Source organism: Oenanthe melanoleuca, chromosome 2, assembly GCF_029582105.1.
Source record: "Oenanthe melanoleuca isolate GR-GAL-2019-014 chromosome 2, OMel1.0, whole genome shotgun sequence".
Classification (NCBI taxonomy): Eukaryota; Metazoa; Chordata; class Aves; order Passeriformes; family Muscicapidae; genus Oenanthe; species Oenanthe melanoleuca.
Window position 1 is genome coordinate 33,163,682 of NC_079335.1, and position 26,485 is coordinate 33,190,166.

General features: G+C 40.1%; 1 protein-coding gene across 9 annotated transcripts in view; it reads right to left on the bottom strand.

Annotated features, from left to right (window-relative positions):
• Window positions 1–26,485, bottom strand: part of SULF1 (sulfatase 1) — a 122,535-nt gene that overhangs the window by 19,426 nt on the left and 76,624 nt on the right. For 8 of the 9 annotated variants that reach the window (XM_056483924.1, XM_056483921.1, XM_056483925.1 and 5 more), the window contains 7 exons: window positions 25,877–26,028; window positions 23,691–23,860; window positions 14,090–14,240; window positions 12,926–13,101; window positions 12,246–12,374; window positions 11,927–11,983; window positions 10,829–10,958 (listed from right to left, as the gene is read on the bottom strand). In XM_056483924.1, the coding sequence (XP_056339899.1) occupies window positions 10,829–10,958; window positions 11,927–11,983; window positions 12,246–12,374; window positions 12,926–13,101; window positions 14,090–14,240; window positions 23,691–23,860; window positions 25,877–26,028 (965 nt within the window). Of the gene's footprint in view, window positions 1–10,828; window positions 10,959–11,922; window positions 11,984–12,245; window positions 12,375–12,925; window positions 13,102–14,089; window positions 14,241–23,690; window positions 23,861–25,876; window positions 26,029–26,485 lie in introns of those variants that run through there. The other variant, XM_056483926.1, reaches the window with a different exon arrangement.

The window sequence follows — 26,485 nt, forward strand, 5'->3', positions numbered from 1 at the left end:
CATCACCTACCCTCCAGCAACTATTTCCCTCACCTCAGCTCCCTGCCTTCAGTTCACATTCCTCCTCGATTTAGGTTCAGAGGGAAAGCAAGGGTGAAAAAGGATCTTTAATGCTTCCACACCAGTGGAGCCCTGAAACCCCACAGCTGAGAGCTGATGGCACTGACCCCGCTGGGAGGAGCTTTGGTGGTTTACAGCCACCCTGAACCAAGCAGGGCTTGTTCTGCACTTGGAGCCTTGGCTGGCTGTGTGTGTGCTGGCTGCCAGCTCTTCCCTGTGCCCTCCCCTGCCCCTTCAGCAAATTGCAAAGGAGTTTAGGAGGGGTAAAAGTGTGAAAGGACTGAGCAGCTGAGGACTTTGGGTTTGTCTTGTTTAAAAGAAGCAGGCTGAGGGGCAATGTCATTGCTCTTCACAGCTCTCTGAGGAGGGAGAGCAGAGAGGGCAACGTGGATCCAGTGATAGGACATGCAGGAATGGTTCAAAGCTGTGCCAGGGGAGGCTCAGATTGGACATTAGGATGCATTTCTTTACCAAGAGAGTGGTCAAACTCTGTGCAGACTTCCTGGAGATGGGGCTGTTGCCCCAAGCCTGTCAATGTTCAAAAGGCATTTGAACAGTGCTGTTAACAACATGCCATGGAAGGGACCAGTTGGATCATTGTAGGTCCCTTCCAACAGAAGTAGCTCTATCCTATCCTATTGGGCTGATTTAGGCTAAGGTAGAGTTAATTTTCTTCACAGTGGCTGGTATGGGGCTGTTTCAGGGTTGGTAATATAGAGATATTTTTCTAATTGCTGGCTTACACAGAGCCAAGCCCTCTTCTGCTTTTTCTGCTGCTACACTGGTGAGGGAACTGGGAGTGGCTGGGGGGCTGGGAGGAGACACAGCTGGAAAAGGCAACCCCAAGTGACCAAAGGGATATTCCAGGCCATAGAGCATCATACTCAGGATATAAAGTGGGGGGAAGAAGGAGGAAGAAAGGAATATTTGGAGTCATGACCTTTGTTTTCCCAAGTCATTGTTACAAGTGATGGAGCCCTTCTCTCCCAGAGATGGCTGAAAGACTGCCTGTCCCTGGGAAGAAGTGAATAAATTCCCTTTTGCTTTGCTTGTGTGCACTGCTTTTCCTTTCCCTATCAAACTTTATCTCAACCCATGAGCTTTCCAGCTCTTACCCTTCCAATTCTCTCTTTGATCCCACTGGTGGGGGAGAGAGTGAGTGGCTGTGTGGGCTTAGCTGCTGGCTGGGGTTAAACCACTGCTCCTATATCCTATATCCTATATCCTATATCCTATATCCTATATCCTATCCTATCCTATCCTATCCTATCCTATCCTATCCTATCCTATCCTATCCTATCCTATCCTATCCTATCCTATCCTAATCCTAATCCTCCTCCTATCCTATCCTATCCTATCCTATCCTATATCCTATAATCCTAATCCTAATCCTATCCTATATCCTATCCTATATCCTATCCTATATCCTATCCTATCCTATCCTATCCTATCCTATCCTATCCTATCCTATCCTATCCTATCCTATCCTATCCTATCCTATCCTATCCTATCCTATCCTATCCTATCCTATCCTATCCTATCCTATCCTATCCTATCCTATCCTATCCTATCCTATCCTATCCTATCCTATCCTATCCTATCCTATCCTATCCTATCCTATCCTATCCTATCCTATCCTTCAGCGGTTGAGTTGCTTTAGTCTCTGCCAAACCTGAGGTTTATACACGTAACTACCTGTGCCTGCTCCTCAGTGTTGAGGCAAGCACTGCAGTGGTGCTGCAGCAGGAGCTTTTCCTTGGATAATGGCACTAGCATGATGCACTTTCTGCTGGGGATAGAAGTTTGCCCTCACAAAGGCATTTCAAAGACAAAGGACAGAACATGGGCTGGTTAAAAGGGATGGTTTGTGCTTGGTGGCTTTGCTTTGCCTTGCTGCTGGCATGGCTCCAGTTGTGACTTGCAGCTACATAAGGAAGGCAACACCAACTTCATAACTACCTGGGGTCTCAATTTCCTGGTATTAATCAGTTGTGCCACAGCCTTAAAATTAAATCTATTTCATTACTGATTATAATTAAGACATAAAACTATATATTCAGGAGGAATTACTGTGACATGCTCCACTGTAAATAGCTACTGAGTCAGGACTTCCAATCAGCTTTCTGCAGTTAATAGACTGTGACAGATTTGAGACAGTTCCTGCTCCCTTATATAGAGGGGAAATGAATTAGACAAGTCATGAAAAGTGTCCCAACAGTAGGCCAGCTGAAGCTTTCTATGAAATGTAAACACCTGGTATTTGCAGTAGACATGTCAGTGTTAAATACCTTGTCAGATTTTATCACAAAGTTACGAAACCCCAAAAAACATGCAACTGGAAATATAACATAGCAGCAATATTTTTACAGGTGCTTTTTCATTTTTGTAATGTATGACTGACTTTGAGTATTATTACTCAGCCTAGAGAATGTTAAGGCCTGAAAAATGAAGACTTCATGAATTTAAACATGTCCTCAGGATCTCATTTCCCTTTTTTCCTGTTTCGAAAGGTACACTCTAAACTTGAAAACAGTTTGGATGGAAATGCCATCACAGGCTGAATGTGTGTGTACTGTTTTCCTTCATTAGCAGTAAGCAGATCTGGGGCAGTGCCAGGGGACTTGATGTGATAGTGCTGGAGAAGGAGTCTGGTTCAGGGCTGTGCTACTGCAATCTTGCTTTGGCTTTCCCTGGGCCATTAGAAGAGGCCATGCCACACAACATATTGAAAAGTGCCCTGTAATTAGTTGTCTATGGTAAACAGTGCTGAGTAGCAGCAGCTCATTTCTGCTGAAGAGGACCTGAATACTGAGAAATGTTTGCTGGCTAAGGTCATGTCCTCCACGCATTCCCACAGAGCAGAACTGAGCCCTGGTCCTGACCAAGGCTCCCAAATGCCCCTGCAAATGCTAATCTGTGTGTTTCATCTCAGCAGCCCTTCAACATTGCACATGAGTGCAGCTGTTAAACAGGGATGGTTTGCCAGGTTCAGTCAGGGAGTTTGGAATTGCTGCATTTTTGGAAAAAAATCTCCTCCTCCATTTTAGAACTGAGTTGATCCTGCCTGTAATGGCAGATCCCAAGTTTTGTACCACTCTCTCATAGCTGAACCACGTTTAGATTGGGTCATGCTCCAGAGTCTGACAACATGAATATATTCAAAGGCAGTTATTTATATAGAGCCTTAGGCCCTGAGAAGTGTTCCTGAAAAATGCAATGGTCAATGGTTCAACGGATAGGGAAGAAGTTTGTCCCATAAGAACTGATGTAATATGGGCAGAAATGTATGACAGGCTTTAGAAATACTTTAGGATAAATGCACAGGGACTGAACTGGAGGAAAAAAGGAATGAGGGAATTAATCACTGGACAACAGAAATAACTACACAAAAACTGTCAATTTTGAGCTACTTCACAAGATTATGAAAAGAAAGAAAGAGAAAATTGCCCAGGAATTTTACAGACTACAACATTTTGCATTCTTGCTGTATAGACAAGATTGATTTTAAGTGTGATGGTTATAGCAGCTCTCCAGTTATAAAAAATGAATGAACTGCATTGTCAGCTCTAGAAATGCAGGCACCTAGGTCAAGACAGCAAATATTTCACCTGCATAGCATTCTCTACCAAATCTATTAACTTGCCCTGTGGTTAGACCTCAACATCAAGAGACTTCTGTTGTTATCCAATAAACATCCACTCTCAGGTGCAAACAAATAGGAGCCAATGAAAAGGGTACATGTAATCCTTTAGCTATAAATAGAAATACCAATAATAATCTATTACTATTGTGTCATATACATTTAACTTCAGAGGACTTAGCTTGTTCTCTATTTCACTGGATACTTTTAAATGGAAACTATGCAAAAAGAGAAGCTCAAAGGAGTGCTACAGAAAGTGTTAAAAACAATTCTTGCATAAATTATGTTTTTGGTCTAGACATTTTTGGTACATAGAATTACTTTAAAAAAGGTTAAAAGAATTTTCTGTGTTAAAAAAAGGTGCCACTCTATCAAAAAGGTCTTTCTGTTAGAGAACACCAGTAAGATGGCAGTGAAAATGTTGAACATAGTTGTGCATTGAAAGAGATGAAACCAGTGAATCCAGTGATCTTCCTGGAATATCTCTGGATTTTATCCAGAATAGACTTCATACGTCCAATTAAGAATTGCTTGAATTTAAAGAATTGTCAAATCTGGGAAGAGCTGCTCTCTGTTTTTATCAAACTTAAATATTTAGGCTGAAATGTGAACTATTTAGGCTGAAATATGAAATACCATCCCTTGAAAGATTATTTTTAGAGATAAAGGAACTTATCTTCATATTTGGTTTCAGCTCATAAACAGAGTGGTATTTTAACTAGAGGTATCACAATTTCTGGCAATTCCTAAGAATTCTTGAGCAACTAAGTTGCAGGCATGTTTCTGTCAGCTATGAGGGATGACTGCAGGGTCTAAAGTGAGGAATAGCTACAAGGGCTGTTCACAAAAACACTGAAGTATGCACTTAGTTTTAAGCACATAACTGGTCCCAAACACCTGCTTCCAGTTAAGCCTGTGCACAGATGCTCCACTGAAATATTACTCAGAAAAGATGGTATCAATGGAGAGATGGCAAAGAAGAGACAGCTTTGGATCAATGCTCTGGTAAAACAGGTTGATCACCAGGTGCTTTTTGACTCCTGCAATATCAGGAGATTGTTCTGGAATCTGGAGAATCCATGAGTGCTGTTAATGTGGCATAGCAAAATTTTAGCTGTGTTTTAGTGGGTGCTCAGGGTCTGGCTGTCAGTGGCTGGCCAGCCATCTGACACTTCTGGCCAGCTCCTACCAGGGTTTGTGTTTTTATTCATACTCTGCAGCTGGTCATAAAGCTGACCCATACAAATGTATGGCCTGTGATATTTATTTTATGAGAACATAGATACTCGAGCCAAACCAGACTACACCTAATAAGCCCCATTCTAATTTCCTTTACAATATTATCTGTGAGCTGATTGATGGCAAGGGTTCTTTCAGTGTGACAGATAGACATGCTTTCAACTGAATACTGATATGATAATTTGATAAATATGAATATCAGTAATAAAATCAAATTCTTATGCAAGGTTTTTAGAGGGTGCAGAATACGTGAGAAATAGGAGGAGAGGCTACAAAACTTCTGGATCAGAGCCAGAAGAATCTTGCACATTCACCACAAAGCTGATGTTTGGATTCAGCAACATGTCTCCAGTGACTCCCTGTAAAGCCTGAGATCACTGTAAAACGCACTGAGACCTCATCTAACTAAAATCTCACTGCACAGCCTTCAGGCATTCTCTCCAAATGAAACATTATTTCCTCAGGGTAGTTTTGGGACACAGTTCCTCGGGAGGAAACACAATATTGTGGGTCTGTAAAGAGAGCAGGGGGAAGATGCAGAGCTCTGACACTGTACCTGTCCAGCACAGTGTGAGCTCATGTGTGTGCATGTCACCCCAGCACGGGCTGCAAGATGCATTTTCCTCTTCTGCCCACTGTCAGTGCTCAGGGGAGCTGGCAGAAGGCCACGGATCTTTACAAGTTTCAGACCTTTGCTGTTCACAAACTGGCAGTAGTGTTGAGCAGATGGTAGGAGATGGATGCCCATAAAATAAACAGACCCATGTCTGGCTTTCACTGCTGAGTCATCCAATCCAAGAGCTGAAATTTTAGGTTCACAGTCCTCATTTTGGGAGGGTGGTTCTTTCTCTTTTACTCTATTGGGAAAATTTTAGAAAAAGATCGTGGTTTGTGTAATTTTTCTAGGAGGACAAAAATGCATTTTTGGCTATGGGTTTGATACTGATTATAAATAATGGATTGAGCACTACACTGGAGACATCCAGCCTATCAGCCACCAGACTCATAAGGTAACTGTGATCTGGGAAAGAGTGTAAGGTCCCAGAAGTCAAAAGTATGCCTTAGGAAAATTCCTGTGACTCAGACTGGAGAGAAAAAGAATAAATACTTATGAATTAACTCAACTCCTTAATTACACGTTTAGGTAAGGGAAGAGAGAAAGAAAAAGTATAAATGAAAACACAGTTAACAAGGTTTTATTTGATATTTGCTAAGTATCCAGAAGAATTTCGTGAGTGAGAAGATGGAATGAGTTCAAGAAAAATAACCTGCTGGAGGATTTAAGAGCAGCTTGCTTCTAAGCCTCCTGAACTAACATATATTCTTGTCTCAGGTTATTCCAGTGGAAAGCTGAGAAGAGATTTGTATCATGATAAGGTTGTATTAATCCAGAGAAACATTTGTTCACATGTTATTTTTTCTGCTCTGTTGGAAAATTAACAAAGCTTTATTACAAGTTGACACCAACTGTTTCCCATTTTAAAACAAAAGCAGGTTATGCTGCAGATGAACACTGCAGATGAATGCTGCAGATGAATCAATATTTCTGTAGGGTGTAGCTTATTACTGAGAGGGTAAATATTTATCAATGAAATATAAAAATACTCTGCAAGCCATTTAAGTGTTAAAACCCATCAGTATCCACTGCTAAACCAACTGGGCTCAATCAGGTGACCTCAGTAAGTTACACCATGTAAACTGGTGACAAATTTGGCATATGAACTGTGGAAGAAACCTCCTGTTCCCAACATAATTTCTTGAGCATTCTCTCATGTGGAGAGGTGGAGGGACTGCAAAGGAAATGTCTACCCTTCTCCAAACCCCAAAGCTGAGCAGGGAGCCCATGAGCTCCTCTCCCTTTGCCAGGGGAGTGAGCCTGGCCTCTGCTTTGGGTGAGCACAGATCAACAGCTGGGCAGGGCAGCAGCTGAAATCTGGGCTATATCCAAATATGACATGGGCAGGTGTCCCATAACTCACTTACAAGTTCATAAAATTAACAGCACTTCCCAACTTATGAAGTTGAGGAGGAAGAAGAAAGCATGAATTCCTCAAGGCCAGGTACTAAGCAAGCAAAAAATTAAGAGCATGTACTGAAAGGAACATCTGGAGGTCATTTAGCTCATCCTCCTCCTCAAAGCAGCAACATTATTAGGTTTGGATGTATCCTGGGGTGGACTTTCCACAGCCTCTTTGGGCTCCAGTTCTTACTTGTATTTATGGTAACACTTTTTTTCCATACACCTACTTAGAATTTCCCTTGCTGCAACTTGTCTTTTACTGATAGTGTTGCCTGGAAAGGCTGACCTGGAAGAGAGATTAGACAGAGCAAAAGGAATAAAATAGGTATTTATTCAAAGGATGCACCTTGGGCAGTGCAAGAGCCTGCCCAGGGCCGCCCCCAAATCAAATGCAAGATGGATCCAGGTCACGAGTTTTTACACTTTTATAAGTTTTGGTTCATCTATATGTTGGGGTTAATTATCCAACCACAGCCCCAGGTTATGAAGTCTCAGCCCCTGGCTTGCCCCTTTCCCTTTGCTGTTGTTTGTGCTTTTTGGGTACCAGTTGTCCTTGATTCTCTAGCTGGGAAGGGATTGTTTTTTCTGACTACCCTGTGAAGAGAACTTACTAACACCTAACATGAAGTTTCAGAGTTACACACCAAGCAGCAGAGAGTCTGAAAAATATGAAAGCTAAAACCCAAGGCATTAATAGCCCTCCAAGACATACCTGGGTCTGTCTTTTCTCTAATTAGCCATTGGTTAATCAAAGGAAACAATTAGCTTCTTTCTTTGCCTTCTGTTCCCCTGGCTAAACAAACCTCTCAGTCCTTCCACCCATGTCTGGGGTCCTTCCCATGACCTGCCAGCAGCACTCTGGCTGATGCAGCTCAGCAGGAGCGCTCCTCTCCTGGGCAGGGCTCACTGCTCACCCACGTCAGGGGCTGCTGGAACATAACCAGGAGCCAACACACCCCATGCACATCTCGGTTCTGAGATGTTCTCAAGGAGGTGGGTGGATGCTTGGAAACTGCCCCTCCCATAAAGGGGATGTGAAAAAACAGCAAGGGAACAGTGATCTACAATGTGATCTACAGTGAAAGTGATGCAGTCTGTCAGTGGTGCTAGAAAATTTAAATACATTAAAAATAACAGGGAAAGTATTTTATATTTATATTTTACAGATGTTTAATATTTTCTCCTCATCTCCCTCCCCATTTTTTAGGTTTATCTGTTCTCAAATACATGTTGGACATTAAAAAAAATAAGAAATTTGAAACTTTTAATTTAAAAATTATTATGCTAGGTTCCTTCATTTTCCTTTCTTTGAAAGAGAAAATAAGCTGAAGCAAGCATTATCCTGAGTACCACATCCTTGGAGATTTTGGAACTAGCAGATCTCAGGATCACACCTCATTTTAATACAGGAAGTTTTTTTTTTTCCTTTTTCAGCTTCCTTGTGTTCTCCTTTTCAAATAAACTACATATTGACTAGAGTAAATTCAAATTAAGAGCAAGCTTTTAACAGTGTCTTAATTCCCCAAATGCATATTCTTAGTTTCAGACATTTAGCTGCAGCTTCCCACAGACCAGTAATTTCACTATTTTAGAATCTGTCAGCAATCACTCATTCTGTGAAAGTAATTTTAATTTAACTGATGTTAGCTGTGACTGATTAGAGTAAACGTAGGAAGTATTATAAACCACCATAATTTAAATGAAGATTTTATTTCTATATATGCACCTATGTAATTGAAATCAAATAGACAAATCTCAAAAGACAAAACAAAGTTAATTCATGCACAGCAATATTTTCTCTTTTCTAAGAGGTGCATAGCAAAATGACTAGAGCAAATCTGCTGCAGGAAGCTCATATTAAACTATGATGGCTTAGAAGGGCACATTGGAACTACAGCATATTTGGAGTAAAGTACATTTATTTGATCTACTAATTTCTTTTTTTTTAAGAACTTCTCAGCATGGAAAACATCCTGCAGACACTTATTTCACATTGAAATGCCTCACTGAAGTTCATATTAGTCCAGTGCTGGTCTTTAAATTTATACCTTACCCATTCTATGCTGGCTTTCCTGTGAGCATCACAGGTAGTCACAGAGAGAAACTGGCCTTGTTTCCAGGGCATGGGGGTGAATGGAGAGGGAGCAGTGGGTCTGTGCTCCAAAGGCTGAACAGCCCAGAGGATGATGTACTTTTTTAAGAAAGTAATGTGTACACACCAATGGCTGTGTCTGAAAATTGGTCTTAAAGAGGTCAGTTCAGCCCTGTCCTTCACCCAGCTGTGAAGCCAACATATCTTCAGCATTGAAAAGACCTCGATGAGAGTTTGTAGGTGGGAGACCCTCTATCAAACACTATTGATGTCAGCCTCCTTGATGACTGAAACCCTTCTTCCTTTACCCTTTGAACAAACTGGATTCCCCAGTGTGGGATGATCTACTGCCCTGGGCTGAGAGCAGGGCTGTGAGCAGGGTTTCCTGTCAGGACACTTAACCTTTTCTGTTCATATGTGGAATAGTTATTCCAGTTATTCCAAACCTGGATTTTGGCATAAGAGGCAATAAATAGAAGGAATAATTGCAAAGAAAAGATTTTGTTACTTTAAAATGAAACATGTTAGCATCTAACAGTATAAATGACTTCATTGATCTCCTTTAGTCTTTATAAAGCATCTAGATTTTCAAATTTAATCTGTTTACAATGGCAGTCCTTGAACTCCTGGAAGGTTTGTGCTTGGGTGAGACTGTGATGTTGTGTAGATCCCTTCAAAAGTGGCTGCAGCTGAGGAGAGTGTGAGATGTGAGAGGATCCACCAAGGATGTGACAGCCAAGGCATGAATCCAGCCTGGTGTGTGGAATCACTGCAGCCTGCACTCCACAGGGGAAGGGGAAGGGGAAGGGGAAGGGGAAGGGGAAGGGGAAGGGGAAGGGGAAGGGGAAGGGGAAGGGGAAGGGGAAGGGGAAGGGGAAGGGGAAGGGGAAGGGGAAGGGAAGAGTGCCCCAGAATGCTTGGAGATGGTGCCAATGAGCAGGCATACAGCCCACTTACACATCTCCCCACTAAATCCATATTCATATGTCACCATGGGTATAGCATTAATTCAGGATGGATTGAAGAGGATCTGGAGTCAGAATCACTTTCTTTAATTTAGCTCTCTTCCTGTGAGAGCACTGCAGAGATGCAGGTGCAAGCACAGTAGTCAGGGGGGCAGTAATTTCTGGTTTTATGAGCAGGCAAACAGAACTTTGTATCAGAGTCAGGCATTATACTGAAATCATTAAGGCAGCAAGAAAAAAAGTAATGCTTGTGTATGGGTATCACTGCCTGAATCCTTACAGTGACCTGAAATAAGGAGAGTTTCTGGCAAGGGGACCCTTCTATTTAAAATGTTTCAATACGGGATGATGATTACTAAGTGTGCTGCTCAGTTGTTCATCCCAGCAAATAAAATCATGTATAACCTTAGACAAACCAGCTTGCTTTGGTAATTCTGAACTAGCCCAGAGAGTACAAGCTTACACTGCTCAAAAAGATTCTCTCCCTTATTAGCAATTATCTCTGAACTATACTGCATATTTATCAATACACATGATCAAAGAAAAAGCAATCATTTCACATTATGTTTGAGCACAGGAGTTTTACAATAAGCTCTGTACTAAGACAGCAAATGAAGGACCAGGTCTTCAATACCTTAAATTGGACCACTGCTTAGAGAAATTTGTCTGGTTTTCTTTTGCTCTGAAGATATTAAGAACCGTGATCTTTTAGCTACCTTCCAAAAGCCATATTCTTCAAATTCTTTTGACCCAGAGTGTAAAATGCATATTTCCCTGTGACACCTAGAAATCTGCAGTTACTTGTGGCTTACCTGTCCTGGTTGCTCACAGGCTGTCTGGTATCTTGCTTGTTGGCATAACTCTTTTACTCTCTCATACTTTGGTAGTTGATTAGACTGCTGAGTGTTTTTGTTGGGTTCCTCCTTCTTGCGTAGAAATTTGCTTATTAAAAAAATAAAGTGGAATGTTTTAGATACACTGTTGTAAGCCCCAAGGATAAAAGTAACTTGAACAACGAAGCTACTTGAAGGTTTAATGTCTTCTTAGGGGAAAAAAATCCCCACATTTCTGTAACTGACTTTTGATGTAGGTCACATACTAAAAAAAAGGCTCAGATGACTGGCTGAAAATTGCCAGAAGATAAATAAGTGCTGCTAAAATATGTCTAACTGGTACAGTTCAGCACCATTCACACATAAATGTAGGTTCTTTCACAAAGCAAAACTCTTTGAAGCAATACTTTCTTGGCTGGAAAACAGCTGAAGACACAAGAGCACTTTCATACTCAGCACAAGCTTGGCTGTATCTTACATATTATGATGTGTCTTTTATGCACTGTTTTTTAATGCATCAGACAAGGTTTTCATAATCTTTAAAGTCATAAAGTGCCAAAAGGAAATTGCTGTAAAATTTTCACAGCAACAACTGGCAAGGTAAGAGGGTATAAGGAGTTATCAGCAAAGAGAGTAGCAGTTAAAGTCATGAATCTCAATTACACCTAAGTTTTAGCTTGAACAAAAATGAAGAATGCTTCTAATATGTGATGGAAAATACTAAATCAGATGAGAAGAGGATTCTACACAGTTGGATTTGAAACAGAGATTTGGGAAGAAAATTATTCAGATAATGACAAAGCTAGGCACAAAGCACAATGTTAGGGAAAGAGGCTAGGAGAATCACCAGAAAAGCATGCTTTCAAATTTCTCCAGAGAAAGGGACTTGGGAGCACAGTAGATTGCAAAGGCAGTGGTGGGAAAGTAGGAAAAAAGTCATGCCTGTCAGTTTGCTTGCAAAATTTACTGCTTCTCTGAGCATAAAAAGGAAGAGGAGGAAGCAGAAAGGAAAGCATGCAAAAGGGAGTGTTCCCAGCAGGCAGGCTCTCCCAAAACTCTCTCACCCCTCATAATTACCCTCTTTCCACTAGAAATGTGTCACGCCAAATTTTGTTCTTCTTGTTTGTCCGAAACCTGAAAGTAAAACAATAACATTTACTGCTGGCACTGAAGTGTACCACTGAAAGTGCTAACAAAGTATTTTTGCAAAAAACAACTCTCCACTTATATAAACGTGCAATTTTATAGATCTACTACTTAAGAGACCCTTGAAATGGGAAAGCTGTGGTTGTTGCCATGACACAGCTCATTTTCCCAGAATCTGTTTTTCCACTCAGCTGTTGATTTACTCAGGTGTTTGCTTCTGAACTGGCTGAAAATGGATTTTGGGACCCACCTGTTTCCTGGTCTCTCCAAGTCCAGAAGCTTTAGGACAGATTTGCCATCCATATCTGGAGGTGTGTCAAGGCCTGCTATATCCAGAATTGTTGGAGCAAGATCAATATTCAGAACTATCTGAGGCACTCTGCAAATCAACAGGAAAGGTCATAGTTGCCATGTGTTCAATGTGTAAGCCTTCACATTCTCTTGGAAATAGAATGATAATTAATGCTTATCAGGGCTTTGAAGATGTAAAGCACTACAGAAATGCTAAGTTTAGAAAACCCCCTTTGAAGTCTGCAACTCAGAACGATAGGCCAGTACTGCAGACTGACATCACAAAGAAAAAAGTTAAGCACAATAAAACAAGGAGGTGCAGCAGCAACACTGCTCTTATCTCACTGACAATGAGGGCATGATGCTAAATGACAGAGTGAGCAGAAAAGATGAGCACATGGTTTTTAAAAGCAAAAGCCAAGTCTAACCCTACAGGACGGTGCATTACACAGTTTTCTTATCTGCATTATAATAATGCAAATATGCAAAGTGAAAAAACGTGCCTCTTTATGAGGCTCATTGCTCTGCAATAATAGGGCATCCTTTATGAAATGAAACTAGACAGAGTGATAATTGCATGCTCTCAGAAACATTTTACATTAGGCTCAACAGCTGTGCTAGAGACATAAGCGAACGTACACTGATCCCGGCTCCACACTTGGACCACGAATAAAGAACGGAACTCGAATGTCAAAGTCATATGGCATTGACTTCCCCTTGACCAGTCCGAACTGCCCAATGTGGTATCCGTGGTCAGCAGTGTAAATAATGTAGGTATTCTCCAGTTCTCCCATCTCTGCAAGCATTTGGTGTAACTGCAACCCAGCACAGAAAGAACTCCGAGTTAAGTGCAGCAAAACATGTTTTGTGCAGAATCATGTGCAACCATAATTTATAACCCTTAAATATATAGGACCAAACATGGCAACAGTGACATTGTTGACACAGATTCTGGGAACTGGCATTTGTACATCCTGCCTTCACCATGCTGTGAAAAAATCAACATACCAGTTCAATTTCACACTTGACAGAGGGGACAATTAAACAGCTCCAGAGAATTAGAATAGAAAAAATATGGTAACGATGGGGTAGTTGCCTTAGTATGTCCAAAATTCATTGTGTACTCAAAGACAGCTTGTGAAAAAAGTCTGCTACAGCTTTAGGGGAAAAGGTACTCAGATTTGATTTACAGAGCTACTCTACAACTTTCTCATTCTTTACAGTTGTGGGCTTGGGAAAAAGCTGTAAATTTTTATTAAAGTTTAAAGAAATCTCTCTAGGGGAAGATCTTTGGTCATGGTGCTTGATTTTGGAACAAAAAGTCATACAAAGTAAACCTAATAGTTCATGTATCATGTTACCTATAATTAGCAGTGCACTGCATTGCCTAACTTCTGCAAACACTTGTAGACTGACACCTGAGTTGCTGTGATTTGCCAGTTCCCAGATTTCAACTGAAAGACAAACTGTGAAGGGAGTGTGTGAAATGAATAGAAGTTGTCATGTGTGCACCTGTGTCTATCCATGTGTACACACAGGTGATGCATCTTCTGTGAATACCAGGCTTTATACTAGGCCCAGTGACTTTTTCCTTTAGAAAAGCACACTATTTTTTTGACCCAGAAATTGAAAGAAGAAAGCCAGGAGCTTGGCCTCATGTTGCAGAGAACCAGAATTCAATTCCACAGAAAAAAAGCAGAATAATTCCTCACGGTACAATGACTTTCCCCAGAATGTGGCTGGTGAAGGTAAAGAATTAATTAATTTAATTTTTGTTACTGACTAATAAGATCTTGCACTCACTCTTTCCATGGAGTCATCGACTGACATCAGGGTCTGGAGCCTTTTGCGCTGCAAGACGTTGGTGAACTCCATGTGGATTGGCAGCATGGGCCCCGTGTACTGCATAATCCAGTGCTTGTCCATGTTTGGAGCATAGTTATAGCTGGGAGTGCTGGAGGAAAAGAACAGGTCTGAAAAGCTGTGCAGCATGACAGACATCAGAGGGAGACAACACAGAAACAGGCAACAAACAGTTAAATCACAAATTCCACGTGGTACCTGACAAATATCAACAAACAGCACTTCAGTGCCTTCCAAGATTCATTGGGTCATGTATCACCCCCCAAAAATATTTTAACCACTTGCTTTCCAAGCTTTCTTTCAGACTCAAAGACCATTAGGAGTTCCATGTTAATATTTGGGATTTGCCAAAATCTATTTCCCAAACAAACCTTTAAAAAGGCTTATCTGAATTATACATTCCATATAGACAAGAAAAATAAAGGAAGTCAGCGATCAAAAAATTACTGCTTACTTAATATTAAGGCATATTGTCCTGATAGTTCCAGTAGAGAAATTACCTTTAAATGAAAGCCAAAGAAAGGTATTTTCCAGTGGGATAAAGAAATTTAGTAGTCAGTAAAAGAACATCACCAGTGTTACAGTTAGTTCTACACTAAATACTCTTGAGGTGTTTTTTTCAATGTGACTGCAAAGCACAGTGCATTACAAACATAAAATGAACTGTGACAACAAAACTGAGTTAACACTGCTGTTGATACTAATACCAAGAAGTATGGCACAGAGTCCTATTTAAAACAAAGAATGATGCCTTAGGAGTTTGCACAAACATCAAAAGAAATATTAAAGAGCAGTGTTCTATCCACAGCCAATGTATTTTTGAAAGATACCCTATAAGAAACAAGAATATTTTCCCAGAGATATCACCTTGGGAGAAAATGTGTGGCAAAAAACGTGCCAAGTAAATTTTTTTCTACAGAGAAACATGCTACAAAAGTTCTCCATCAGTCTTGTTTTTATGTCTAGAATACATGACAACTACAAGGTGAAAAGAAACCAAGCAAAATCCATGTCCCATGATGGTTTCACCCACCTATGTGCAGTTTCCTTCTCTAAAAAGAAGAAATCTAGGCTTTGTCATTTTCATTAAGTCCTTTGGGATTTTATTTTCCCCCCGTTTATAGTACACTGCAGTCCATGATACATGAATAGCAGCATCACATTTGAAAATTAAACATAGAGAGAAAGTGAAAAAAATACTGTTGGGTGATTAGATTAATTTGATTTGTTTTCTTCTTTTTTCAGTTTACAATGAAAATGCAATTCAATATTAATTTACTGTTTAGGTACTGAAAATTATAACGTGTGTTAACAAAAGGTACATTTTTCTGCCAAAATATGTATGTGTAGTTGTCTTTCCTTAAAATGAGCAACATCAAAATACTGTATAACTTAGAGTCATACCTTTGACCAGTCCTTCACTTAGATTTCATTTTTCTTTACATGGTTGTATGTGATCCCAGAATGGTGGAAGCAGTTGATTTTTATATCAGATACCACATGTATAACCCTTAACTACATACTCTGAGGACAAAAATCAGCTGAAAGGATAATGTAGGTAACTGATAGTCAACTTCAATAAATTAGTGGAGTCCACATTTTAACTGGAGAGCATTATTTGAGAAGTTGGGTAGAATTTGAGAAGTATGCCTTTAATACACACAGCAAGTTTTGATTAACCCACTTCATCATTAGTCTCAAGGGAAAAGAGAAGTGGTGCAACAATATCACAGGACTTTGATAAAGATTAAGAAGTATGAAGAGGTTAGCTCCCTACTGAGCAAAGACAAGCATAAACTAGAATTCCTTTTCTGTTGAAAGATCTTTTATTTCATGTTGAAAAGCCAAAGTTTTTGTAGCTTCCCATGGCTGAAGTCTGATTTTTAGAATGAATACTGTCATAATATTAATAAGATTTATCCCAGGAGCACAGCCCTCTGTGTCACTGGCTAGCCAGCAGTCCTAGCAGAGGGAGACCCTTGAAGAAGCAAGTCCTAGCAATTTTGTCACCTACCACTTATCAGACAGAAAAGAACGATACTTTCAGTGCATATTTTTCTCTGTTTCCTTGGAAGTTTGTCAGACAGGACGTTTTCCCATGAAAGCGCTCATTTTTGATTAATCAGCATTTCCCAGTAAAACCCTGTTTTTGTTTCAGAGGGGTCCTGAGTGCCCAGCCCCAGAGGGATGAGGTGGCTGAGAGCTGTGCTCAGCCAGCAGCCTGGTGACAGCCTGCTGCTGTGCCAGGAAGGAGAGCCAGCTGCTGAAGCAGGATCAGGTCTTATGTTCCCAGGCTATTGTGAGCAGCCTCCTCCACATAATGGATAGTCTTAAAAAGCACCACTCAAGGGTTTAGCAGGGCAGTTAAAACCTTTCACAGACACTTTCCAAATGCATTTTGAATTTTCTGGGTGAGAAATGCAGCAGACAGAGAGGGAGCAGAATTTTCCTCCCAGACAGCTCAAGGAACAGGAACCTTCTGTGAAATATCCAGCGTCACTGGCTGATGGATAAATGTGAAACAGGGTCCACAATGTCAGAGAAAGAGCACTAAGGAAGAGACAAAAAGGAATTACAAAACCCTGCAGCTTGTATATGCTCTCTGGGTACCCCTGTTTGTTGGGTCTTTCACAAATACATCAGAATGGCACTGGTTGCACAAAGTCTGACACTGCCCTCAAATCTATCTACCTTTTTCTTTTTTTTGATATATAAATATTACCAACCAACCAACCAACCTGCAACTGCAGATGTAAATCTTAGGGACAATATTGCTGACTTCTAAAAACTTTTTCATGTAGACAGACCTCTTCCTGATCACTGATAATTTTTTATCACAACATTTTTTCTTGAAGTTGCTGGAGATATCAGTTAAATGTTCAGCTGTTATAAGTCCTTGAAAGTCATTATGGCATGGTCTGTCACTGTTTCTATTCTCCCATTCTGGGGAACAGTTTGCTCTGTATTGACAGGTACTGCTGTAAAGTAACACTGATATCTACATTTCCTTGATTCCTCTTTGCCCTGGGGGTTTGAAGATGTGTGCCATGTCTTCCATGGCTCCTCTCAGTCATGGGTCCACCTTGTGTTGAGTGCATTTGTTGATCCATGATCAGCAGACAGTGCCAGGCAGCCCATTATTTTCAGGTTGTTCATGGGCTCCAAGTCTGGCAAGTTGCTCCTGTAGCACTTGTCATTCTTGTAAAATATTCTAACTTGGGCAAATCAGATTGCTCTGTTGCTCACTTTTATTTGTCCAGCACATGTGTGATGAACTTAATACACAGACACCACTTGGAACTCCCTAACAGATCTGTTCTAGCACTAGAAGATATCAGATTATTAAAATTTTGAATTGATACCCTCAGTTAAACTAACAAAAAAATTCAAAATACTTAACAATAACAAATGCTGAGAATAGGCACCTTCCTATAAATGCATACTCATAATGAGAACATTTCATCCTGAGATTTTGTAATCAGTCACCAATGTGAATATGTTTACTGAGAAATTTACAGTGATAATCAAGTGATCTATAGACTATGGAAGGAATACATATTTGCAAGCACTAGTGTATTTTTAAAGAAAGATTCTCCAGAAAATCTAAAATTTATTTGTCTGTAAACATCAGCTCATGTAGGTACTAATGTTGAGAGAAAAGGAGTAGCATTAGCAGTCACTGCTGAAATCAAAAGGCCTCAGTAACTCTTTCTGACAATATATTTGCTATAATCATATATTTAAATTTGAACTTCAAAATTAAAAATGCGTCTTATTTGGCACTTAAGGTACCACAAATAAATTAGGCAAGAAACAATAAAAATACCCAACAACCCAAAAAAAATGGATGTTTTTGCTTGAGGATCTATTAAAATGGGGTCCCCAAACAAATAATTTAGAAATGAATTTCACTAGCTTCTATTAGTAACTGAACTGAATTGCCACATTCAATGAAATAAATGGAATACAGCCTTTTTGCAAAACATTATTACAAAAATGTATTTTACAGTTAAGAAAGGATTGGGAGAGTACAGAATGTTTTAAGAGCTTCAAGAATTTAGTACAACTTTAAATTAACATTTGCTTTCTAAAAAATTAATCTAAATATATGTATGTCTCTAACAGATGGGATAATGTGGAGAGAAATGAGTATGTTTCCAAACATTTGTTCAATTGCTCATAGTAAAAATCTGTGTTTGCCCCTATTTACAACCTCCTAATTTAATTCCCTCCTGTTTCTACTAAACAAAAGAAATTATGTTCACAGAAATACTGCCTAAAAATACTGTGTTTGAATAATTCCATAAAGTTCTCATGGGGTTTTATCCCAAAAGTGTTTGGCTAATCTTCTGTTTGGATTGGGAGTCCTCCAGTTAGTGAAAATAATACAGTACTTAGATGCCCCAAGAACATTTTCATTTCATAAAAAATAAAAGTCAACAACATTTAAAAATAATACCTCTGGTAAAACTGATTGAGAAAAATGAATAGTTTCTGTACAGGATTAGCACCTCTATTATTCTTTGAAATATGATTAGCAAACACTGCATAAGTGGTCATGTTTCTTCAAGTGAAAATAAACAAAGGAAGTAAATTCTTTGTTTCCAGGGAAAATAGACTTCCAGGTCTAGACACTGTTCTTGGAAAGCAGGAAGCCTGGGTTCTGGGCAAAATTAAAAGTAAAAAAAAAGCCCCACAACCAGTGGCCATGGTCAGTATTAATGTGAAGTTGAATTTTACCACTCTGGGTCTGCTTTTGCTGCCTTTTAAAAGGGAACTGATTTAAACACAGTGATATTTATAGATCTGGGTGTGTGGGGTGGGAAAGTTTCACTCCTGAAACACAACTGCTGTATTTTAGAATAAAGAAGTTAAACAGTGGTTGCCTGTTAATTATTAAACCTTTTTCATTTAGGAAACATTATTTGTTGCTGCTGCAGAAGTTAATTGTGCAACTAGAATATTACTTACATTTCTATTTCGTACCATTTCTTCTCGTCTTGTTTAAAGTCACACTCACAGTGATGCATGTGATGATGTTGGCCATTTATCTCTAAGTCAGGAGTCCAAGCAGGCCTTGGGCCAGCAGTGACACTACACACTGACATGTCCAGATTTGTTACTGATGCCAGTGCATGATCCCACTCTGTGTCCAAGCCACAAGAAGACCCATGGTTACTGACAGATGTCTGAGACAGCCTCAGTGATTCCAGATGCAGCCACCTCACCCCCCAAACTCTCACTGAGGGCTGCTCTGGGGATCAGAGTGCAACTTTTCTTTTGATGCTTTACTATGCAGACATTCCCTACTGACACACCTGGTATATCAGCACCTTTCACATGATCTTTAAACTTCTATAATATAAAATACAACTTCTGCCTTTCATATCACCAACTTTTCTTAGCTTGTGAAGGTTTCTGACCTGTTCCAAGATAGACCAGATTCCATTTCTATCTGCTCCTCCTAATGTTTCCAGCTTGGCAATGGGACTGCTTCCAGGTAGTCATAAAATCTGGCTGTGAGTCCTCCTGCCAGCCCAAGTATTTTAACTCAGCACAGCCAGCAGTGCTTCAGATTTCCATTTTTTACATTCTTCAGTAAACCTCCCTCCTGCAGATTTTTGCTTCTAATGTTTGTTTACCTCACAGCTTATAAACAGCTTAGGTCTGATTCACAGCTCCCCTAAGACTGGCTCACACTGGAAGGTAAAGTGCCAGAGGCCCCGAGCATAACAGATAATTCAGGCTTTCATCAGAGCATCCTTTGAGTCAGAGCTTTCCTGCTCAGCTGTCTGATGAAACAAGATTGTCCTGTAACAGAACTTCATATTTAACAACGTTTCCAAAGGTCTAACAACCCTGCTCTCTAACAGATGATGTTCATTACCAAGCAAAAATCTGTTTACTGCTTTCATCTAGTACATCTTCTCTAGCCCCATTTTCTTTCACAGAAATAATGTCTGTGGATAGTTAGAGTACATGCATTAGTATGATTTATTTTCAGAAAATATATCACTCATTATAGTGATAACAGCCAGCATAAACCTTCAGAATTTTTTTTAGATGTCAGAAATAGGACATAGTTTATGTAGAGGAGAAGTGGGAAAATGGGAGGGGAGAATGGATGCTTAAAAACAATAAAAAGTCTACTGTTTCCAGTATGATATAGTTTGTGTTTCATTTTAAACTGGAGTTAATAAGAATTAACAGGAATCACTTAATAAGTAAACAGTGTACACATCATTACTGTTCCTGTCTTTGTAAGACTTTCCATGCCACTCCAGAGCCTGTTTGTGCTGAGGAGGGCAGGACTGTAACATAATGATGGCATGTAATTCTTCATTTTCTTTTTGTCTTTGATGCGTTTTTCATAAATCTTAAGGACTTTGCTGCTGCATTCATTTGATTTTATTCTTGCCATGCTGATAAGCGAGGAAATGAGACCAATAGACGCCCACACTTGAGGGCAGAGCTCTCCCTGAGCTGGAGTATTTCCTGCCATAACCACTCCCTTCTTTATATGTGCCAGTGGAAAATTCTTCTAAACAAACTTTGGGTCATTTTCTTGACTTTGGCTTTGTTTTGTTTTGTTTTGTTTTAATTTATAGAGGCAGCATTTCAATCTTTAGCAGGCACTTTACCAGCAAAGAGACATCATGTAATTTAAGGGTCTGCTTCAGCTACTGTTCTTTTAAGCAAAACTTCTCACATGTGGTTGACAGGCTATCTTAATCCTTGGTTTGTAGGTATAACCTTCCATCTCAGTTTGTTAAGCCAGCAAGCAGCTTTTGACCTGGTTTCCCTTCTTTGTTGGAGGTAGGCGTTACAGTAACACGATACAGCAACTACATTTTTAAAAACAAAATCCAAGGTCAGATGGCTGTCACCCAAGGTCAGAACGAAAGAGATTCAAATGGTGCTTGACCACCAAGGAAGAAAACCTAAGGGTTAAATGTTCAAATTACACAAACCTTGGCAGGAGGGATTTTATTGTTCTTGTTCTGTTTTCATAGGGAACACCAAATATTTCTGTGAGAACTGAACTTCTCCTATCTTTTAGCTCATATTTTTGATAGAGAAATCAGTTGGAATCTTCAGTCACCCAAGCCCAAATTAGCAGTTTATCTTCAATTTGTCTCATTTCTCAGTCTGCAGATTGAACTTTAACACATGCAGTCAGTGAGTGCAATAAGAAACACAAAACAAGCCAGCAAGGATCTCTTGAGGTCATTGGAGAAAAAACTCTTTGCAAGAAGCTTGCCAAGAAATCAACACCACCAGAAGAAAAGAAGAAGCACAGCTGAGTGCTCTCACAATAGCCTAGCAGAGCAAGGTATTTAGACCCCAGGAGTCCACACAAATAAAAATTAATTTTAGCTAGGATTTTGCTTAATCTTTGCAGGTAACATGTAACCTGTATATAAAGTGGAGAGGCAGTTTGGAGACTAACTAAAGCCTTTTGTTCTACCAGCACAAACTAGACAACAAGCAGGCTGGAAACACCAAGCAGTAGAAAGTGTCAAGAGCATGATATACCAAAGCAAGTTCCTACAAGCACTTGTCAGAAGGGAGCAAGGAGCCTGAACGAGTTGCTTTGGCCTGGGGAGAGGAAGGGTGAGACACAATGATTCAGTGCTTTTCTCCCAGACACCGTCCCCACAGCTAAAGGAAGCAGTTTGGATCCTGCCCTCCTGGATGATGGATAGTCCCCCAGCAGCAGGATGGCTTGCCTGAGGCCAGGCAGTCTGTGCCACTGAATGGGAGGCAATCTGTTGAATGGGGTGAGAACAAATAGATATAACTCTCTTGCAATGAAAAGCAGTAATTGAAAGGAGACATGGGAGAAATCCATTAAATTTGATAGAGTGACTATTCATTATTCTTCACAGAATGGGAAGTATGGGATGCAGGTGGCATAACCAAGCTCTAGGTTTAGAAGGAAAGAAAAAGTAGCCTTTGTCCCCAGCTCACTGAGTGACACCCTGGAACTTGTTGCCACAGGATAGTGGGGCTGCCACCAGAGTTCAATATAAAGAGAATGGAGCACACTGACCTGGACACCTAAACTGGTGACTTTGAGAAGCTAGAAAAACTGGGGAAAAATGTTTGTGGTCTTACTTTCCCCCTTGCTCCACCATCATTCCCTGCTACTTTCTGCTGGAGCACGTAATTCAGGATTGAGGATGTTCTTTCACACAAACCAATGTATCAGGTTTCATGCACTCGTGTCTACCTTATTTACCAACTAAAATACCAACTTAATTATTTCCCTATACAGGTAGAAACTACCCCAAATATCTAAATAACTACAAAACCTTGCTGACTGGTTTGCATTACTTGCAAAGTCTGGTTTCAGGAATGTGGGATCATGGAGGATGTAAGATTATAAGGTCAGGGAAACTGGCATATCTAGAAAGTAGCAGCCAGTAAGAGGATAAAAAGATGCAAAACAACAAAAATGTAACCATGTGCCATGAACAGAAAATCTCCTTCTGGCCCCAGCTAGTGATCAGTTTATGCATGCAGTTTATGCAGTAACTACTAGAATAAATACAATAACTACTTCTAGGAATTTTAGAGTATTTGATGTAAGTTGAAAAGCCATACAGGTATGTGAGCTACTGCAGAGTGTCCAAAATACAATTTTTCAACCAAGGAGTTTTCCCATTGTCTAATGGAATCGATTTATCCTCATTTTGAGAGGACAAATAAATGAACAATCCAGATGAAATATTTTATTAAGATGTCTTTTGTGATTTTTTTTTTTTTTTTGTTGTTGTTGTTCTATTGTTTTTGAAAGATGTGCAAAGACATTGTTCCCGAACAGATGAAAGACTGGTCTACAAAGCCATGGGAGTCACAAGTGCAATGGAAATCTTCCATAGGCTCTCACTATAATGAAAAGGACCCAGAATATTCAAGGTAGGAAACAAGATGAGGAATCCACATATATGGACTATTCACACATTTTTACCTGAAGTTGCTTTTTCTTCTAGAAACAAAATGAAGAGTTGGGGTTTTTTGTTATAGTTTAATCGCCAGAAAAGATTAGGCATGTTATTTAAAAGTGCAGTCTGATAGGCTATTTTGGGAATCTGCCAGTATCTAGTCTATAAACAAATCTGGTGTGCTCAAAAGCTTCAAAATGGTGTTTTTACTCCCAATGCACTCAGTCAGTCAGAGCCCAGGAAGCACATATCTTAGAGGGAAGCGAAGGAAGTAATATCCTTCCAGCAGATCCTGACCTGTGTCTACATATTTTCAGGGTATTGTAAGAAGCTGCCCTTACAAAGCCAAATACTGACCTTTTAATCTCCCACAACTTCCCAGGAGGAAAAGAGCTTCTCTCTGCTTTAATAATGGTCAGAGCTGTCACTCTCCCCCGCAAAAGGAACAAGCACAGCAAGAGAAACAAGCAAACATTCTCTGCTTACATGAGCGCCTTATATTTGAATTGCCTATTCCTGGGACGCCTCCATAAAGAAGCCCCTGGCAGAAGAGGCACAAGGAGTGGGTCTGGCAGAGTGTGACTGTGACTTACATGTGCTGGGAGGCGTTGGGGTAGAGCTCTGAGAACTGCGGCGCCGAGTCCTCGGGGCCGTGGGGCGCAGCGTGGCTGATGACCATCATTATGGGCCGATGGGGATAGATCCTCTTAGACAGTCTGAAGTAATTAATGCTCTCATTAGTGATTAGGTCTGTGAAGTAGTCCTGGAACATACGATTAGCACAAAGCAAAAGTTACAAAGTGCATGATTAATTAGATCACATACTATCATGTTGTTATGTTATTTTTCAAGTCCTCATTAAAGCTCAGACCAGGAAGTAAAAACATACCATCAAAGAGATGTATGATTCGAGGGAGCATAGGGGAGAATGAGCAGTCATTACTTCCTTAAGCAGGCAATGCCACATTAAATGAGACAGTATTTTGCAAATCCTATACAACAGAAAGTATTAAGTAAATTTGATTACCAGATTTGGTAATATAATGCTAAGTAACATTTAAAATGACAGGCTGTACTGACAAAGATGCATTTCTTAAATGTCATTGATAAAACACTTCACAAGGTAATGGCTCCCAAATAACATTGAATCTTAATCTAGTTTTATGTTTACATAAACCTTTGTTCACACTCTTTGTTCAGACTATACTTTTGCATATGTACAAAGTGGAAGATAGCTACAACAGGCAACAGATTGCAAAAAAATCTTAATCAAAGAAATTGCAAATGAGAATGCAGGGAGCAGTTGAATTCCTGCGGGCTCTGTTCCTTTAATTGTGCAACTTTAAGGAGTGCAGCTGCTGAGATTAAGGTTGTGACTTGCTAATAAACTGGCTTAACCCACAGCTAAGGTGGCAAATGGAAGCCTACAAGGAAAAGAGAGGAAATGGGACTAAGAAAAAAGATGAAAACTTAAATTAAACCACCTGCCACCTTGGAGTATTCACTGTTGGCCTGGAGGTCTAGCTCGAGCTTCATTGAGAAAGTGCTGAGACAATGTTTGTAATTTCAAGCACTTCCAGGCATGACTAATCTCATGTTGTGGATTCGAGGCCCTGAACAGCTGCAAAAGCAGAGCCTGAGGGACCAGGTCTGTGTCGCCTGTCAGTGCCAGGACAAGGCAGCTGTGACCTCCTGGCTCACCTGCCCCTTCCCCTCTTCTGCAGCACACTGGGGACATGCACAGTGGCCCTGGCTGCTACAAACCCTGCAGGACCATGGATAAGATAGTGGGTGATCCTCCAGTTTCCAAAATGGTTAATGAGTGTGAGGCACCAAGGTTGTGATAATTTCTGGCTTTGTGGCCTGAGTGCAATGCCTGTATAGTCTTATAGCTCTCCCTAAGCACCTACTCCCCTCCTGTTTCCCTGTTTATTCTAGCTACATACACAGGGTGTGTAAGGAATGTATAACTAACCAGTACTCTATATTTTCTCTCTCTTTTTTTTTTTTTTTTTTTTTTTTTACTTTGTATAAATATATAATCAGTATAATGTAATTTCTATGGATGAGAAAATCAGAAACAGACGTCACTAGCTTCCAATAAAAACTCATTACATGGGTCAGAAACCACAGCTGCAACATCTGTATCATCTTCCTTGAGCTACAATTTTGAGGAAATTCCAGATTGCTTTCTGCAGGCTGGACTGTCTGAGATCTGCCTTTCTAAGCCTTTCCAAGAAACTTCATGGCAGTGGGCAGGTCACCTTGGCATAGTTTCCACACTTTGTCAAGAGCACAAACAAGTTCTGGATTTTCCAACAGCCGTGTTCTTGCCCTTATCTACTCTCATATCCGGAGTCTGAGACCACAGGCACACAGCCCTTTTTGGTGTGCACTCCATAATAAAAAACAACATTAACCAAGGCTCTTCTGTGGATAATAACTGACAACACTCAGCACACTTTAGAGGCACAATTCTTTTTTGGGGAAGGCCTTTATTTACTGTTTGCTTCTGCCACCCAAACATCACATTCTGTCAGGGAGAGGAAGGGAGGGGAGGAAGGAGGGAGGAATCACCCCTGAAGAGCCTTGGGAACATTCTTCTGTTGGGTGATTAATACTCTCAGGTGGAAATTGATCTGCAATGCCCTGGAGAGAAAATGGCATCTCAATTTCGTGGCTTGTAGTTGGTTAATTAATTAATTATCTGGTTAATTAATTATCTGAAAGTTATTTTTATATGGGTTAATCATGTGGAATTTATGTGTCTGGAAAATACCTTTGCATAATCAAATCCGTGCTTCTCTTTGTTACCATTGCGAGAAATGGTGTAATTATAGAAGCGAGAGTTCTTCACTAATCCAACCCACTCTCTCCACCCAGGAGGGATGTAGCTGCCATTGTATTCATTGAGGTATTTCCCAAAAAAAGCTGTGAAAAAAAAAAAAAAGAACACACACACGCATGAGGCTTTGCAATCCAAGTCTTTTAGTCTGAGTCAAAAGAACATATGAATGAAGAGAAAATGTGTTAGAATGAGTCAGAGTTGCTTTACCAAAAATCTTCTTTTTATAGCTCCGAGGGTTTTGAAATTAAAATAAGTTATTTCCAGAGTTTTATGAGAGTTGAAAGCCTTTGTGACTCTATGCTTTATTCTTAATCTTTTGGAATCTAGTGTTCATGTGAAATCTTTTCAGGGTTCCTTTTAGAAAGAGTATCTTCCTCTTGGTTTCCACTTGAATATGAAATAAAAGCTCAATGCCCAAAGGAAACATCTGAGAAACACCTTGTGCTTTTAAGCAAGTCCTGTGATGTTTCAGAGCTTGGACTCTTGCTTTTTGAAAGTTCAGGCTTGCTATCCTGGCTGCATTTGCTGGTTTGATAAAAG